General features: G+C 36.8%; 1 protein-coding gene and 1 pseudogene across 7 annotated transcripts in view; one reads left to right on the top strand and one right to left on the bottom strand.

The window, feature by feature from the left end:
- NAP1L1 (nucleosome assembly protein 1 like 1) overlaps positions 1-19559 on the bottom strand; it is a 40828-nt gene that overhangs the window by 6461 nt on the left and 14808 nt on the right. For 6 of the 7 annotated variants that reach the window (XM_021922625.2, XM_021922624.2, XM_021922628.2 and 3 more), the window contains exons 3-11: positions 17902-17987; positions 16363-16465; positions 9138-9279; positions 8801-8881; positions 4718-4846; positions 3689-3760; positions 2413-2552; positions 1845-1990; positions 1731-1750 (exon numbers count right to left, since the gene is read on the bottom strand). In XM_021922625.2, the coding sequence (XP_021778317.1) occupies positions 1731-1750; positions 1845-1990; positions 2413-2552; positions 3689-3760; positions 4718-4846; positions 8801-8881; positions 9138-9279; positions 16363-16465; positions 17902-17987 (919 nt within the window). The remainder of the gene's footprint in view (positions 1-1730; positions 1751-1844; positions 1991-2412; positions 2553-3688; positions 3761-4717; positions 4847-8800; positions 8882-9137; positions 9280-16362; positions 16466-17901; positions 17988-19559) is intronic. The other variant, XM_021922630.2, reaches the window with a different exon arrangement.
- On the top strand, positions 6228-6890 carry LOC103875860 (annotated as a pseudogene).

The raw sequence follows: 19559 nt of genomic DNA on the forward strand, positions 1-19559 counted from the left end.
GGACTACAGGTGCCTGAAGCTGTACCTGGCTTAGGATTTCTATTTAATGGCAAAGCACAGGGTAAAAGTGGGTCTGGCATTATTTACAATTAAAATAATTCCACTTTGGCAGGGCGTGGTGGCTAGCGCCTGTAATCCTAGCACTTTGGGAGGCCAAGGCAGGCGGATTACCTGAGGTCAGGAGTTCAAGACTAGCCTGGCCAACATAGTGAAACCCCATCTCTACTAAAAATACAAAAAATTAGCAGGTTCAGTGGTGCGCGCCTGTAATCCCAGCTACTCGGGAGGCTGAGACAGGAGAACTGCCTGAACCCAGGAGACAGAGGTTCCGGTGAGTGGAGATTACGCCACTGCACTCCAGCCTGGACGACAGAGCCATATTCCATCTCAATAATAATAAAAAATAAATAAATAATCTCACTTTAAGTTCTATGATACTAAACAATGAGCACGCCCTCTGTGAATTCCATGAATGTTTGAGTCAACAACATAATCTAATAAATAAAAAAGTCCAAAAAGGGGGTGGGGAGGAATTCAAACCACAGGTGGAGGTTTTCTATCCTTAACTAGACTGTTTTGTCATCATCAATATTTAGTAACAAAAAAAAAAATAGAACTTGAATACAAACTCCAACACATCCACTGATACGAAAATAGTGTGATGCTCTATCTTACTAAAGTAGTTTTTCTCACCTGAAACTCAACACTGCTTTATGTTCTCTTTTTTTGTCCTATAAGCCAAGCCAGAAATACTTACTTTTGCCTTTTACAGATTTGTTCTAAGCCTTTGCCAAGAGTATTCCAATTCAAAAGTATTCAGTTAAGGTTAATTTCTAATTCCATATATGGACAAACTATTTAAACTATCTCAGTTAATTTAAATTCAAAAACATGCCCAAAAGAAAACCAAATTCAAAACATACCTGCCATACCTTGCGTGTATAGACTTTCTTTAAGGTTGTTCCTCAGTTCAGGCTATATGGCAGGAACATTTCATGGTTCTCTGCCATACGCCATATATATGAACATACATAGTCACAATATGAAATCATATTTACATTGGGGTAACAAATTCAGGAATGCATTCTAACCATAATGTAGTTAGGAATATAACAGTATAAATGACTTAATACATTCTGGTTTTACTAAGGAAGACAATAGTTTTGAAAAGTTAAATCTCAGCGGGGTGCAGTGACCCAAGCCTGTAGTCCCAGCACTTTGGGAGGCCGAGATGGGCGGATCACGAGGTCAGCAGATCAAGACCATCCTGGCTAACACGGTGAAACTCCATCTCCACTAAAAAATACAAAAAACTAGCCGGGCGAGGTGGCGGGCGCCTGTAGTCCCAGCTACTTGGGAAACTGAGGCAGGAGAATGGTGTAAACTCGGGAGGCGGAGCTTGCAGTGAGCTGAGATCCGGCCACTGCACTCCAGAGCCTGGGCGACAGAGCAAGACTATGTCTCAAAAAAAAAAAAAAAAAAAGTTAAATCTCTCACAGCTTTGTAAGTTTCAAAAGAAAAGAAAACCTTAAGCTTTTTATCTCAGTGTTTCTCAGTAAAGGCACTGATACCATTCTGAATGGAATTACTTTTCAAATCCAAAATGTCTGCCCCATGCATTGTAGGCCTCAGAACTCAATGTAACAACCATCCCACTCTCCACTTGAAATTCGGTGCTTTAATTTCAAATATAGTTAACAATTCAATAAATAAATAACAATTCAACTTACCAGATCTCCACTCTCAGGAACTGCAAAATTCAGAAAAGAAATTACAATGAATAAGAAGCTAAACAACGCTTATTATAAAATAACCACTAATACTCACGCTAAAACATTATTTACCTTCAGGAGGGGCAAAAAAATTAAAGAAAGAGTCATTGGAAACTGTTTTAGTCACAGTACGAACTGTCCCACGTCCCTTGTGTTTCTGCTTCTTCTTAATGGTTTTCAAAGTGACATTCTTTCCTTTTTTCCAATCTATCTGGCACCTTGCAAAACAAAGAAGAAAAATCTATTACAATTGACAATCTTTCAACTGCTGAACTTCTAGAAGTAAATGTTCTATTTAGATTTCAAATTTTAGAAGGGTGAATTGCTTCAAATGTTTTCTATAGCAGTATAAAGGGAAAAATTTTATTTCTAATCAAATATTTAAAAAAACATATTTACAACTAGCATAAACTCATAGTATAATTTAAAGAAGCATTCCTTTGCAGAAATATATGTGAGACAGTCATGGGCCCAAGGAGAATTACAGGAAAATTGATAAGCACTTTTCAGAAAACATATTACCAAAATGTTCAGAGACAGACTATGTACATATATGAAACTGAAAATAACCGAGTATACAAATCAAGTATAACAAAAACAGAAAAAAAACATTTTGTTAAGGTAGTAATATTAAACTCACCCTGTACAACCCATAATTTCTGGTCCATCAAAAGAAAAGGGATCAGAATCATCTGGTTCTGACCTCATCCTATATGTCTTTGTCAGCACTTCATTTGTAAAATATTCATTGGGTTCAAAGTGAAATTCTAAGACAAAACTCTGAGGAGAGGAAGCATAAAAATCAGTTAAATACCTACCTCATACATTTCAATACTTTAGTAAATACAGCTTAATCTGTGTTTTTTAATAAACATGTATAATATTCTAAATGGTAATTTTTTTTCTACTCTGAAATACAATCTTTTTCTTTTTGAGAAAGAGTCTTGCATTGTTGCCCAGGCCGGAGTGCAGTGGCACAATTTCAGCTCACTGCAACCTGTGCCTTCTAGATTCAAGTAATTCTTGTGCCCCATCCTCCCAATTATCTGGGATTACAGGTGTGTGCCACCACACCCAGTTAATTTTTGTATTTTTAGTACAGACAGGGTTTCACCAGGTTGGACAGGCTGGTCTTGAACTCCTGACCTCAAGTGATCCACCTGCCTTGGCCTCCCAAAGTGCTGGGATTACAGGCGTGAGCCACCGCGCCCAGCCCTGAAATATTTAAGAATGGGACAGACTGTCAGATAAGCCCCAAATTATGCTAAAATCAAAAAAATTATGTTAAAATCAAAATGAGGTACAAATTGAACTGAATAAAGCTTAGTTTCAATTTACAACTACTAAATAATTAACATGTTTACACAACAGGCTAGGCACACCTGAATAAAGTGACCATGTTGTCTCCCTTACTCCCCAACTACCGGAGGAATCAGGCTTTTAAATAGCATACTAAACGTGAACTTGACACAGAAAAAGCCCAACCTTAAGCATCTACAGCCTATATTCTTAGTAGTTTTGCCTATAGTTGACATTAACACTGGTGGTTTGGTGGACAGGTTGTTCGCTGATCTTTCCTTATTAAGGGGTGGGTGTCCTCTAACATCAGTTTCATGTAATTCCCAAGTTCATTAATGCAGAAAAAGTACTTATTCACGTTCCCTTGGCATTATTTTTATCCACTTATCCAAGAACAAGGATTATCTGTGTTTCAAACACAGTTTATGTTCAGAAGGAGGAAAAGGAAAAAATACTGCCTCACAATTAGCAGCATCCAAATATTTATTCACTACAACCAAGAGCACCAACCTTACCCTTGAATGTTATCTTTTTAAAAGTTTCTATTTATCTACCTGTAAGTTTCTATCTACCTGTAAGCATGTTACAAAATTATAAATATTTCAAAGTTCTCTTACCATAGGCTGGCCAGCATCTGAGAACTTCACTTTAATATCTTTCAAGTGTTTCAGAATAGGTTCATCATGTTCCTTCAAATTAAAAAATAATAATAAAAATGAGTAACATGGCATTTGAGGATTGTCTTCTATTACTACACAGACACTAGCTGACTGAGACATAATATATTTTAAAGTAGTTTTGTACAGCAATTACGAACCTTAAGACTTACTCTCCAGGTTATGGCTTATACACTAAAGCTAATTTATACTGTAGTTCTACTGCCACTGGTAGAGAAAAAGTGTCCAAGTAGACAACTAAATCATTATATAGGCTGAAAAATTCAAAATCAAGTCTAAATAAGGCATATCTGCTTTAAAAATGTTTCCTGATTATAACTGCTGCCTTTTCCAGCTGCTTGTCTCCTTCCTCCTGGTCGTTCCTTTTCCACTTTGCTAAAGTAGAATTGTAATTAAGTAGTAATTATGTGGAAATCATTTCTTTTTCTCCATGTAACTTCCAACGACGACAAGACAGGGCAACATGTACTACTACAATGTAGACGGTAGGGGTAGGGGCTCACTCAAGAAATGCTTGAAGCAAAGTTTCCCAAAGGTGACAACTATTATGGTTTGCCAGACAACGTAACCACTGTGAATGAGTTTAACATCTTTATAGCATTCTTTTAAAATGCAAATTTCTCCTGGAAGAGTTAAGGGAATTGTATAATTGCAGCTGTAAGAATAACTTTCCCATCATACTTCCATACTAAGTATGTAAAGACAGAAGGCACAGGGTAATGAGAAAACACCAGCCGATAATGAGCAATTATCAATGGGACCATTTCATCATCTCATTTTTTAAAATAAACTGTAATTTATTTGATGACATTACTCAAAGCTATAATTTCCCTTCTACAGATATTAACTGTTTAAAAAGTAAGCAATCATTCTAGAAAGATCAACACTGAAGAGAACAGTCATCACAGCCATTTAAACTTCAAAAGTTTACCCTTCAAAGTAAACTGGCACGTTTATGAATAAAATTACCTGAACCATATCACTGAGCAAGTCAACATTCTTAAAAACAGTTAACCAAAATTCAGGAATTCCTTTGGGGTCTTCTTTTTCTTCATCCTTTTTCTCATCTTCGATCTTGGCCTTTTCTTTCAACTCCTCCTTGATAAGTGACAGCAAACATTATGTAATACATAGATTAGACCTCTTGATTAAGTAACAAAGGTATAAAAACCAAAACGCACAGTCACCAGATATTACCTTCAAAGTTCTAGTCTATCTGTGTAAACACTGCCGTTGTCCGTAACAAACCTTAATTAATCCCATCAAAATTACTGCTACCACACCCCTCCAAAGAGAGCCACTAAAGTGACCAAGATCTGTAGGAAAAACCATTTTAGTTTAAAAAAAAAAAAAAAAAAAAAAAATTTTTTTAAACTAATTAAAAATGAAGACTTAAGCATAGTAAACAAGAAAAGCAACAGAAATACTAACTTGGTCCAATGCCTCACCCCATGGTGTTATTAATCAAAACATTATATTCTCTTTACCAAACAACATAAAACAGCAATGCTAGAGAGTTGGATCACTTAACACAGCACTGAATGTGTCACAGCTCTGCCATTATTCATTGTGGGCAGGTCACTTAGAAGCCTCCATGTCTTCACTTGAAAATGGCAACAATCCTCAGCCTATCATGAAGTTAAAAAAAAAGTATATAATGAATCTACAAACTAAAAACTGTTAGCCAGGCATGGTGGCTCACACCTGTAATCCCAGCACTCTGGGAGGCTGAGGCGTGTGGATCACTTAACATTAGGAGTTGGAGACCAGTCTGGCCAACATGGCCAAACCCCACCTCTACTAAAAGTACAAAAAATTAGTCAGGCATGGTGGCACATGCCTGTCATCCAGTTACTGGGAGGAGGAGGCAGGAGAATTGCTTGAACCCAGGAGGTGGAGGTTACAATGAGCCGAGACTGCACTCCAGCCTGGGCACCAGCGTGAGACTCAAAAAAACTATAAAAATAGGCTGGGCACAGTGGCTCAATGGTTCAAGCCCATAATCCCAACAGTTTGGGAGGCTAAGGTGCAAAGTTGCTTGAAGCTAGGAGTCCAAAACTAGCCTGGGCGAGAAGACTCTGCCTCCACAAAAAAATGTAGAGATTAAGCTAGGCATGGTAGCTTCAGATAGTCCTAGCAACTTGGGAGGCTGAGGTGGGAGAATAGCTTGGGCCCAGAAGTGAGCTGCAGTGAGCCAAGATCATGCCAGTGCACTCCAGCCTGGGCAACACAGCAAGTCCCTGTCTCTTAAACAAAAAAAACTATAAAATGTAAGGAAATAATGACTTTCCGAGTACAGATGGTGGTGCCAGCTTGAATAACAGCTGATCTGTATTCTCATTCTTACAAAAAGGAAAAATATTCCTAGGTATAGAAATACAACTGATGCTCTAGGGCAGCCCTGACCGGGGAGACAGTTGCATTTGTCGGTTCAGCTGGCAATAGCAGCGGGAGTGGAGTGGGCGGGGCCTGTGAGACCACCTGGGTTTGTGAAATGGCTGCTGACATTTCTGAATCCAGCAGGGCTGACTGCAAAGGAGACCCAAGGAACAGTGCCAAGTTAGATGCCGATTACCCACTTCGAGTATTTTATTGTGGAGTTTGTTCATTACCAACAGAGTACTATGAATATATGCCTGATGTTGCTAAATGTAGACAATGATTAGAGAAGAATTTTCCAAATGAATTTGCAAAACTTACTGTAGAAAATTCACCCAAACAAGAAGCTGGAATTAGTCAGGGTCAAGGAACAGCAGGGGAAGAAGAGGAGAAGAAAAAACAGAAGAGAGGTGGAAGGGGTCAAATAAAACAAAAAACAAAGACCATACCACAAAAGATTACTATAGCCAAAATTCCCAGAGCAAAGAAATATGTGACAAGTGTGTGTGGCCTTGTAACTTTTGAAATTGATCTTAAAACACACAAAGATTTATTGCTCAAAAATTCTCCAGTAACAGGGGAGGATGAAATTATCATTCAAGGAGACTTTACAGATGACACAACTGATGTCATTCAGGAAAAATGGCCAGAAGTACATGATGACAGCATCGAAGATCTTGGAGAAGTGAATTTGAAAATTTGTCTGTAGTTAATGGCCTGAACTTAGAGTTGATATGGCCAAAGGGAGAGAGGCCTTTATAAACATATATATATATTTTCTGCAGTAAAACTGTAGACTGCCCTCCCTCATCCTTGGCATTTTCACTGTTCTGTACAAGACTGCTTGTTTTTATTGCCAAAGTCAAATAAACAGGGGAGACTATCATGTTCATGCATGAATACAATTTAGTCAAATAAAAAATTTTGGTCATTTGGTACTGACTTTTTTTTTTTTTTGAGACGGAGTCTCGCACTGTTGCCTGGGCCGTAGTGCAGTGGCGTGATCTTGGCTCACTGCAACCTCTGCCTCCCGGGTTCAAGTGATTCTCCTGCCTCAGCCTCCTGAGTAGGTGGGATTACAGGCGCCTGCCTCCACGCCCAGCTAATAATTTGTATTTTTAGTAGAGACAGGGTTTCACCGTGTTCCCCAGGCTGGTCTCAAACTCCTGACCTCATGACTGGCCCCCTCGGCCTCCCAAAGTGCTGGGATTACAGGCATGAGCCACTGTGCCTAGCCTTTCTCTTTCTCTTTTTATTTTTTGAAAAAACCCAGCAGACTTTTTGTGGGGAACATTTTTGTTGATTATTTTATTGACCTAAAGCTGAGTGATTTTTTAAAAGAAATTGAATTTGGCTCCCTCACCAATAATATGTCTCCTTTCTTCTTTGAAGTGATAGTTTTGAGATGGGTGAGAATCTAATAGATTTGTGGCAGAATCTGCTTCGTTGTTATGAAGTCCACCCTATGGGCACAATAACATACTGTTGGTAGGAGGTGTTCGAGCTATTCTGGAGATTATTTGGTAAAGTATACTAAAAGCCCTAAAACCATGTATGTGTACTGTTTGAACCAATAAGCTACTTCTTTGACATTAGAAGACATTAGAGGAAACAATAAGCCTTGCAATAAAACTTATGGATGAAAGTATTCTTCACAATATGATTTATAATAAAAAATTGCAAATGTTATAAATGAACAATTGGAAAATGGTTAAGGAACTGATGGTGCACACTGTGTGGTATGTTTATGTTTAAAGATATGGTTTGCATATATGTTTAAAGAATCATATTTTCTTTTTTTTTTTTTTTTTTTTTTTTTTTGAGACGGAGTCTCGCTCTGTCGCCCAGGCTGGAGTGCAGTGGCCGGATCTCAGCTCACTGCAAGCTCTGCCTCCCGGTTTCACGCCATTCTCCTGCCTCAGCCTCCTGAGTAGCTGGGACTACAGGCGCCCGCCACCTCGCCCGGCTAGTTTTTTTTTTTTTAGTAGAGACGGGGTTTCACCGTGTTAGCCAGGATGGTCTCGATCTCCTGACCTCGTGATCCGCCCGTCTCGGCCTCCCAAAGTGCTGGGATTACAGGCTTGAGCCACCGCGCCCGGCCAAGAATCATATTTTCTAAGATTATTTGGAAACATGTTTGGTAATGCCAAGTGGGGGCACACCAGATACATCTTAGACATTTATCATCATCATTCTGAGTGGAAGGCCATTCAGAGATGCTAGAGGTTCTTATTCTGGCCATAAATCACATGAGTAAAATTCTGCTAACCAATTAAAAATAATGTACACCCATGCTCAATATATAGTCCTGGAAATAGCAATTGAAATATGTCTTCTCACAAGAGAAAATGACAGTTTTAATGATGCATTAGATGAATTTAAACTTTAAGTCAGGTGCTGCAAATTGGATAGAAGACTTGTAGTTTTAATGCTGTGGACACTTTTAAGAAACTTAGAATCCATGAAACCACTGCTTATTGCCATGCAAATTACAATCTTGAATGACTGTTTTTTAAATATAAAGTATTAGAAAAATGTAAGATGTAAAATTAAAAAATGAAAAAAATACAACTAGTTATATAATATTGTACTCCATCATTACATGCTAACATTTCTGGTAAGTCCTAAGATTTTACCATCTATAAAACATACTAAAATAAAGTTGGTACTAACCGAAATCTCATCTTCTTCATCTGGTTTCCATTCACATTCTTCTTCCGTAGGTTCATAAATTGCATTAATAATCTCAAATCGCTAAAATGATTTAAAAAAAAAAAAAGGCTGTATAAAATCACTGGCATCCAAGGTAAAACCAGTGGTTTCTCACTAAGAAGTCTTATAAATTTAACAAATGCATACCACAACTTTAACTATTATTGATAGTTCCTCCAGGTGCCTCTAATAACAATTTCAATGAGAGTTCTAAAGACTAACCTCTTCCAAGTCTGCTTATATTTCCAGACTTCATCTTCTAGAATGTTAAATTAAACAAAGTAGGAGAAAGCATTACCTTATCAAACAGAGGCTGATAGAGAACAGCATACTTCCTTTCAAGATCGTGAACTTCCTCATAGAATTTGGCTTCTATCTGTGCACATTTAACTTGCAGGTTTTTGAGAGCATTCACTCGTCTTTTAACTACCCTAGGCAGGCTGAAAGGTTAGAAATCAGTTACATAGCATCACACTAAAACGGAAGTCACACTTCTTTTGTCATACTGAAACTGAAGCATTGGAGTTAGTGAATGATAGGTTTTTTATCTGAAGCAAAAGGTAGAGTCAAAGTAAATAAAAATCAAATACATATAAATATACTGACCCACTGGCTGTATTTCAAAAGTAGAAATGTAACTAGGTAAATTGATAAAATGTACATCATATTGTCAACCCTAAATCTTTACCCAAGTTAAGTGCTGGACTTGTCATTGCTGAAGTCATGGACTAATCATTTTAATTCTGAGAATAATGATTACTTAGATTTTTCTTTTACATATATCTCACCTATACTAGTTATTAGGAAAAGGAGGGGAGCATATGTATATCAGGAAAAAGGACAAGATTCCACACACCATTATTTTATTTTAGTCTCCATATTTCATTAGGAATTAGTAATCACATTATTAAATAAGAGTGTAACATACTATAAAGAGCAGACAAGTATTTTTAAAATAACAGCTTTAGGCCAGGTGCTATGGCTCACAACTGTAGTCCCAGCACCTTGGGAAGCCAAGGCGGGTGGACTGTTTGAGCCCAAAAGTTCAAGACCAGCCTGGGCAACACGGCAAAACCCTGTCTCTACAAAAAATACAAAAATTAGCTGGGTGTGGTGGTGCATGCCTGTGGTCCCAGCTACTTGGAAGGCTAAGATGAGAGGATCACCTGAGCCTGGGATGTCGAGGCCGAATTGAACAAGATTGCACCACCACTGCACTCCAGCCTGGCTGACAGAATGAGACCCTGTCTCAAAAATAAATAACAGCTTTGATGAGATAAAATACATACACCATACAATGCACTGTGAAGCACTATTTTAATTTTTATTTTAGGTTCAACCTAAAATATATGTGTATACCCTATATATATGTATACCCTAAAATATGGGTATATGTGAAGGTTTGCTGTACAGATTATTTTATCACCCAGGTATTAAGCCCAGTACCCAACACTTAATTTTCTGCTCCTCTCCCTCCTCCCACACTCCACCCTCAAGTAACCCCAGTGTCTGTTGTTTCCTTCTTTGTGTTCATGAGTTCTCATCATTTAGCTCCTACTTATAAGTAAGAATGTGCGGTATTTGGTTCTCTGTTCATGTGTTAGTTTGCTAAGGATAATAGCCTCTAGCTCCATCCACGTTCTCACAAAAGACATGATCTCGTTCTTTGTATGGCTGCATAGTATTATGTGATGTATACATTTTCTGTATCAGATCTGTCATTGATGAGCATTTATGTTGATTCCATGTCTGCTACTGTGAATGGGGGCACTGATTTTTAACAGGTTATACACACTAGGTTTTGAGTCTCCTAAAGAATGATTAAACCTCTCTAATAATAAATGTTCACACTTAAAATGTACCTAACTTCAGGGAATCTATGCAACAGATACAAAATCCAGGTTAAAATTTCCTGCCACAAACTTTTGTGAATCAAATAATTCACTTAGTCACTAGTTTATTTAGTATTATTAGAAATAAAAAACAAACTCTTGAAGATATCAACTTTCTATTTCTGCTAATTTTAAGTAAAAAGCACTACTCTGCCAAGGTGGTGAACCAGCATGGGCTTCTGGCTTTTCTTGCTCCCCCAAAAAGCTAATCCCAGAAACTTTAGAACAAGGATGAAGCAACTACTGAGGCACACACACACCATAAGCAATTTCAGGTAAGACTGGAGGTTGTGTTTAACTGGTACAGGGTGACCAACAACTTCGGGAGAGAATGGCCACAGTAGGTAGCCATGCGGACAGGCTGGAAGATAGCAATTCCGCAAGAAAACTTTTTAAGTTCTGCTCCTGCCTTGCAACAATCATTGTCTGTCATCTTCACCCTTCACAAGAGCCGAATGCCAGGGCTGATGAAAGCTGCACTGGTTCAAAGCCCTCAAACATGTATTTGCTCCAATCTAGGAATAATGAATTGACAACCAAAGAAGACTAGTCCCCCACCCCTACAAAGCACACCATAAAAATTGCCTGGACTGGCAGCAAACTTTCAGTCTAAGGCAACTAGTGCTGCACTACTTAGGCTCACCCTGTGCCCTTCTCCTTGTCACAAACCTTCATTTCTCCCCAAATATTCATTATTAGGGTAACTGGTATTGCCTAATGTGCCAGAGCTTGAAGAATAACTAGACACTTCAAGGGTACAATTTCTATGAAAGAGTGAAATGATTATCATCTGAAGCAGCATAATTAGAGAATTTAAACAAGAATGTAAATATACTTAGAGATGAGGAAGATTAACAACATGCAACAAGACCAAGAAATCTAAAACAGAGAGGGAATGTTAAGTATGAAAAATACAATAACTAAAATAGGCAACAAATAAGAGAAACAGGATAGATTAAACTGAAGATAAAGTCCATGATGTTGAAAAGTTCTACCAGAAGGCAGCATGAAAGACAGATGGAAAATAGAAAAGCTCTGAGATATGGATGACAGAAGTAGCAACAGCTGACAAACAGAGAAGGGGTACAAAATCTTAACATATGAGAATGATACATTTCTCAGAATTAAAGCAATATAAAAATCCTTACTCTGCTTCCTAGACATGTTAATGAGATTTATGAATATCAAAGACAAGAAAATTCTAAAGGTATCCAATGAAAAAGAATAACCTACAAAGAAAAAGGAATCAGACTAACAACAGGCATTAAAAGAAACGCTGAAATAAAGAAAAAATAAATTGTAGTTTTTAAGAACTCTGAATTTACTACTTCATAGCCAAACTATTATTCAGATACAAAAGCAAGACAAAAATTGTATCAGGTACACCAGGCTTCAGGTTTGCCACAGATACTCACTATATATTACTAAAAGCAACTTTGGAGGAAATTTAAAAAAAATCCAGCAGATTCTATGTAAGGTATGGGTGCAGTCAAATATCTTGGTAAATTTCTTGCCTTGAAGGGAAAAATAGAGGGCCAGAGAAAGCACGTTTATAAACAATATAAATATTGGTAAATTTAAGATATCAATAGGGGTAAATAAACTTAGATACTAGGTTATAAGCCACTACCATAGTAACAAAAATCAATGCATTAACTTTGGAACCAGCAGAAGACGAATGGGAAGCCGAAAAGAAGACCCAAAGTAAAATAAATTAAAAAAGAGAAAGATGGCAGCAATAAATCCAAAAACAATATAACTTTTAAGAAATGCAAAGTCAGCCTTACTAATAATAAAGAAGCAAACATTGAGGCCGAGTGTGGTGGCTCATGCCTGTAATCCCAGCACTCTGGGAAGCCCAGGTGGCTGAATCGCTTTAACTCAGAAGTTTGAGACCAGCTTGGCAACATGGTGAAACCCCATCTCTACAAAAATAAAAAAATTAGCCAGGCATGGTGGTGCGTGCCTATAGTCCCAGCTACTTGGGAGGCTGAGGCAGGAGAATCGCTTGAGCCCAAGGCTAAGGCTGCAGTGAGCCATCATTGTGCTATGGCACTCCAGCCTGGAGACAAAGCGAGACACTATATCCAAAAAATAAAAGAAGCAAACATTGATCTAGAGGAAGAAACAAAGATGAAAAGATGAAAAAAGACATACTAGGTTAAAAGTCTTAAAAAAAAAAAAAGGCTGTGGGTGATGGCTTATGCCTGTATTCCCAGGACTTTGGAACATCAAACTGAACCCAAGAGTTCGAGACCAGTCTGGGCAACACAGGGAGACCCCATCTCTACAAAAATAATAGCCAGGCACGATGGTATGTACCTGTGGGTCCCAGCTACTTGTGAGGTTGGGATGGGAGGATCACAGTGAGCCATGAGTGTGCCACTGCACTCCAGTGTGGATCACTGAGTGAGGCCTTGTCATAAAAGCTGGGGGTCGTTATCGTAATATCAGACAAATAAAAATTATGGCCCCCCCCAAAAAATTATAAAATACAAAAGAAGACACATATCAGTAAAATGAAACAAGAGAAGAAATGTTCATCACAAATATTATACACCTAATATGGCTTCAAAATATTTCAATCTACAAATGACAGAAAAAACTGTCAGGTCAAACAGACAACCAATAAGCAGAAATAAAGAGAAGCTGTGAACAATACAATAAGCTTGAGCTATTAATTTCAGCATACAGATCTTCACACTCAACATTTACAAAAGTAAGAGTATTAAGGCCATAAAAAACACAAATTAAAAAATAAAATCAAATGAATTAAGCATTCAATTTAAAAAACTGGAAAGAGAGAGTACCATAAAGCAAACCTAAAAAAGAAATAACATTAATGCCAGAAATCAGACAGCCACAATAACGAAAGACAGTATGGAAAAAAGGAAAATCAAAAGCAAAATTAATATTCTAAAAAATTAATAAGATCAAGACAACTAGCAGAATTAAGATGCAAAATACAGAATATGAAAACCAGATTTTTAAAACTATTGTCAACTATGTACTAATCAATTTTAAACCTAAATGTGTACATGTTTAAAATATGAAACTCCAAAACTGATGAGAGAACTTGAATAAATTAGTATGTCAAACCAAAAAAAAAAAAAAAAAAAAAATTCTCCAAAACTTCCCAGGACCTCTACTTCCCAAACTCCAAAGGTACAAACTAAATTTTTAGAAGAGTTCTACCCTAAGAACAGCTAATTCCTATCTTATACAAGTTGTTTCAGGAAATAGGAAAAATTAAAAAAAAAGCAGCCATTCATTAGAGTAGGCAATTGAAATTTGACTCCAAAAACCAGTTAAGTATTACCACTTCCTGAAAGTTTCTTTATGCACATACCTACATGCATGCACACAACACAAGCTCATTTCACTAACAAGTAAGAACTGTAAAATTCAATTACTCAACAATGTATCAATAACACATCATGATTCAATTTACTACAGGAATGCAAGGCTAGTTTGATATCCAAAATAAGTATTTCCAAAACATCTATTTACTTAATATATTGAAGGAAAAAGTTCAATAGAGCATCTTAATTGATAGAAAAAAACAAAGGTCAGATTAAAAAACAGTAAATAGGCCTGAATTTAATAGAGATTTTATATTCATTCCCAATATGAACAGAAATAAGACAAAGATGTCCTTTTTTAATACTAATGTTTACACAGTAGTGAAAGTCCTGGTAATGTTGCAAAGAAAAATACGTGGTATAATGTAATGTGGAAGAACAGAGCTAAAACTGCCATTATTTGCAGATAAAATCTTGTGACTAAGGGGGCAAAACAGAACACATTACTACAATAAATTTAGCAAAGTTACCAGATACAAGGGCAACTTAAAAAAAAACAACAGCAATCCTCTGTAAATCAAGAACAGCCAAACAGAAAATACAATTAAAAAAATGCTATTCACAACAGCCACACAAAATACACAGAAATTAGCTTAACCAACAGACTCTATGAAGATAACTTTGAAACTAAAGACACAGAATGTGACCTGAATAATTAGAAGTATGTGGATGAGACAATATTAAAAGATATAATTCTGTAAATCTATAAATGCAATACAATTCCTATCAGAGTTTTAATATTTTTTTTGCTTGTTGACAACCCTGATAAACATAACTGTCAAAAATGTGGATGATTGTGTTTGGGGGAAAGTGTGAAAGGATGCAACCTGCCCTGCCAAATATTAAGACAACTATAAAGTCATAGTAATTAAGTGTTACAATGACAAGAGACAAAGACCAATAAAACAGAAGAGTGCTGCTCAAAGACAAACACAGGTGTGCAATGACGGTAGGTGGTACACCTAAATGGGGGAAGAATGGATTGATTAGTGAATAGTGAAAAAAAAACTAGCTCATGTCACTGGAGGAAGACCCAAAATAAACAAATAAATAAACCTTGCTCATTAAAAAATGAGGCAGAAAAAAAAGGAACTGGAAGTTTATATACACCAAATAGAAACGTAGACTCTAGAGGGATTTAAGACCTAAATGTAAAAGGTAAAACTATTCAATAGGAAACGTAGCAGAATCCAGGAGGGACTTCTTAAACAGTTTCAAAAGCACAAGCCCTAGGGCAAAATATTTTACTAAAATAAAACTTAACTGTTTACCAGAGGACTCCATGGCTAAATTCGTAGAAATGACACATTATTTAGAATGTCTAAAAACTGATAAGGGAATAATATCTGGAATACAAAGACTTTTGCAAAGCAGTAAAAAAAAAAAAAAAATTGCAATCCCAACAGGAAAATGGAAAAAGGGTACCAATGGGCAACCAAAAAGGTTCAAGCATTATGAAGAAAAGCTAAAAACTCATTTGAAATCATAAAACACAAATAAGACAAAATGAGTCTGTACCTCTTAGACTGATTTAAAAATATAAACAAAAACACTACAAAGCTGGATGGTGCCAATTGTTGGCAGACATGAAGATGAATCCATCTTCTTGCACTGGGTACAGTATTTCTGGAAATCATGCTAGAAGCATAATGCTTAAAGGCTTGCATACTCTATGTAAGTGGCACTCCCACTGCTGAGTACATATCTCAAAGAAATTCTCACACAGTTCCTTTACAGGCTACGTAATTGAATTTGTGTTGATAAAGGAGTCCATTGTAGGAAAAGCAGATAATAAAACACAGCGAACACACACCACACAGAACTAGGCAACATTCAGAAGCTACTAACTATAATTAACATATAGAGAGTAACCTGAATGGATCTTAAAATCACAAAAAAGTTTTTTTAACGTGTAAGCTGCATAAGATATTCATGCTATTAGTAATGATTTATGTCACCAGTGAAATAAGAAATCTGTATTTCTTCTAATTCTGTGCATTTCTAACATACCTCTAAACAAATCTCTGAAATGCTTAAGATCAGTATACTTCCTATAAACTTGAACCACAATAAACTTTAAAAGACCAATGTAAACAGGTGGTACTAAGCACAATTTTAAACTTCCAATAATCCTATACTGGATACTAACAGACAACAGGTTTCCACTACTGCATACCTAAATCCTAGATGGTCTTAAAAACAGATACGCCTGCAACGTTGATTGATTATAGAAAGATAAATAAGGACCATGGAAAAGGAGAACTTGTACCTTTCAATGTATCCTGTTGGTGTTTCTACCAGACCATCAAGTCTTTCTTGAAGGGCTGCAAGAATCTGAGGATTTTGCATCATCTGAACAGTTAGCTGACGTGCTTTAAAAAAAAAAAAGGGCATCGAAAGAAGGATTTTATGAAAATGTATTATGCTTTTTTAATAGGACAATCCAATCTCATGAAGCTTTCCTAACTGGCCCATAAATTGCTGGTGTATCTAATGAGTAGAGACGGGCAGGGCAAGCTAAAGAGAATACACTCTAGGAAAACCCAATGTTCAGGAATAATTCAGATTCCTAATCTATCCCTAGTCAAGGCATTTCTCAAGGTCATTGCCACAACTACTATGAACAATATCCTTCCTCTTCCTGGTATCTTGTGTTTCACCCACCTTGCATTTTAGGAAGCTTAAAGCTTCATTCAGATGCCTATCTATGACTCTTGACAGTCCTTTGAATGCAGACAACACATATCAGAAAAACTGCAAATATATTGACAGTTTTAAGCCCAGGAGAAAGGTGAAGTGAGTGATCTGAATGTTTATGTTTGATGCTTGTGTAATGTATTTCTATGTGTATGAATAAAGTTAATAGTTGAGACAGTCAACAGTTGCAACTGAAGCCAAACAAAATGTGGTTATAAATGGCTTTTTAAAAACATAATCCAAATATACACTAGATTTTTACAAAACAAATTACGCTACTAATCTTCTCTTCATCATCAATACAGTTATTACACAAAATGCCATAAACTTAATTTTCCCAATTACGTTTTTGGAGGTCAATTTACTTCTGATAATAATTCAATTATTGGATGATGTACACCCAGGATAACCAATATAGATTTTTAAATATCAATATTGGTCAATGAGGATACAGTTCTGTATCTGTTAAGAAAATGTTACAAAATGAAAGCTGAAGCTATTAATACAAGTTCTGAAGTCTTTTCACAATTAACTTCCATCTGGCTTAAAAATGAAAAGCTGAGTCATCAGGTACCTTAATATTCTTGGCCCAGATCTACAGGACATACCCTAAGCAGTACAAGCCCCCACCACCACTCCTTTTAAAAAGTATCTGCTAAAATAAATTGTGAATATTACCTACATTTAATAAATGGCTTTTCTGCTTGAAGGAGTGGATTTTTAAGAAGACACACACTACATGTTCTCTACAAAATTAAACACTAAACATACTGTTATAAGCACCACATCACAACCTGTAACATTTTTAAGTTCAGACAGAACTCATGGGCAGCTGTTTGACACAGGTACACCAAGTCGCTCCAACAGTGCAGGATGCAAACAATGACTTTTGAGTCACTGTATCTATACCTAACCTCTCCTTTCTCTCTCTCGAACAAATACACACACACACACACACACACACACACACACACAAAGTTTCTAGAGGTATGGACCAGTAGATAAAATGGGACAATGAGAAGGGTCCAAAAAAACAGACTGGTACTTATAACTACCCTCTAGTAGACATGTGCCAGCAATCATTGGCTCCTGAAGTAATTTAAAGTAATACCTTTGATTTTTGTTTCTTCACCAGTTTCCTCTTCTTCTACTTCTTCAACATCATCCAAATCTTGATCAAGTTCAGACTGTTCTTTGCTATAATATCATAGTATCACACCAAGGTTCAAATGTACCAATTACCAAAAAAAATTACAGAAAAACTTAAAATTCATTTTCAAAATTAGTATCTCTTTCAAAGACATGAAATAGGAAATTCAAAAGGTAATTCCATTTTCTAACTTCAGATGTAAACAAGTACAAACTGGAAGTGTTTAAACTTTCATTAAAAGCATCTGGTCAAATGTGAAGTTTATACTTTTCAAGCTTTATGAAATTGGTTTTGTATGTTTTTGGGGAATGTGATGTCAACAAGTATGTGCATTCAACGCAGTATCTACTGATTTTACTTTTTCTTTTTAGTAACAACATCCTCATTTTATATGAGATGGCAACACACCAACCTAAAAGTCTACATTTCCTAGCCTACCTTCAGCTAGACTATTTTGGCAGCAAGATAGAAAAACAGAAGTGCTGTATTTCTTTGAGGAAGTATCCTTAACAGGAAAGCAGACAGCTGGGAAGCCTTTATCTTAATCCCTTCTCCCCCTCCCACTTAGAATATTAATGTGGTGGCTCGAGCTCCAGCAGCCACAGTGGACTAGGAGGCATCCTAGGGAATGAAAGCCACCAGCTAAAGAAAAAGGAGTAAGGAAAAACAGAAGAATCCTGGATCCCTTATGGCTGTGGAGCAACTATACCAGCCTATACTATCTTTGGACTTTCCTTTTCTTTACTTCATAGTGGAGGTTAAGAAAGAATAAAGTGAAGACTTCAGAGTCTAGCTCTTGTTTAGAACAAAGCCAAGATGACAGCACCATTCAAAGAGAAAGTTAAAAAGCAGTTAGATAGCATCCTTCTCATTTCATCTTAAAAAAAAAAAAAATCACCAAAAATCAAATTTTTGAAAATGAGATTACATCTAGCATTAGAAAGGAAAATAAGGATTCCAAAGTCAATATAAAAGGTCATCGTACAATTCCTGTGTGAATTTTTTTTTTTAACATTTGGATTAGAAACACAGTTGCTTTTGTGTTTAAACAGCATTTGAAAAATTAATTTTCCATAGGGACAAATGATGACTTAATTTTCATACAACTACAGAAAAAAATCAACTGTACTCTGCCAGCATAATTTAAGTTCCTGTCAACTGAGGGAAAGAATTCAGTCTTCAGAAATGATACATATTATTTCTGAAAGCTTTTTTTTTTCTTTTTTGAGACAGAGTCTCGCTCCACCCAGGCTGGATGGAGCGCAGTGGCACAATCTCGGCTCACCGCAACCTCTGTCCCCCAAGCTCAAGCAATTCTTGCGCCTCAACTTCCTGAATAGCTGGGACTACAGGAGTACGCCACTGCACATGGCTAATTTTTGTATTTTTAGTAGAGACACGGTTACACCACGTTGGCTGGGCTGGCCTCAGGTGATCCTCCCACGTCGACCTTCCAAAATCCTGGGATTACAGGCATGAGCTACCACGCCCAGTCTATTTCTGGAAGAACTTTGATTTAGTATAAACTTTAAGTGTTTCATAAGTATACACACTTAAGGGCCACTGGTTACAGATAATTGGAGCAACTCCTCCTCTAGTGTCTTTAATCATTTATTGAA

The sequence above is a fragment of the Papio anubis genome, chromosome 9, assembly GCF_008728515.1.
Source record: "Papio anubis isolate 15944 chromosome 9, Panubis1.0, whole genome shotgun sequence".
Lineage (NCBI taxonomy): Eukaryota > Metazoa > Chordata > Mammalia > Primates > Cercopithecidae > Papio > Papio anubis.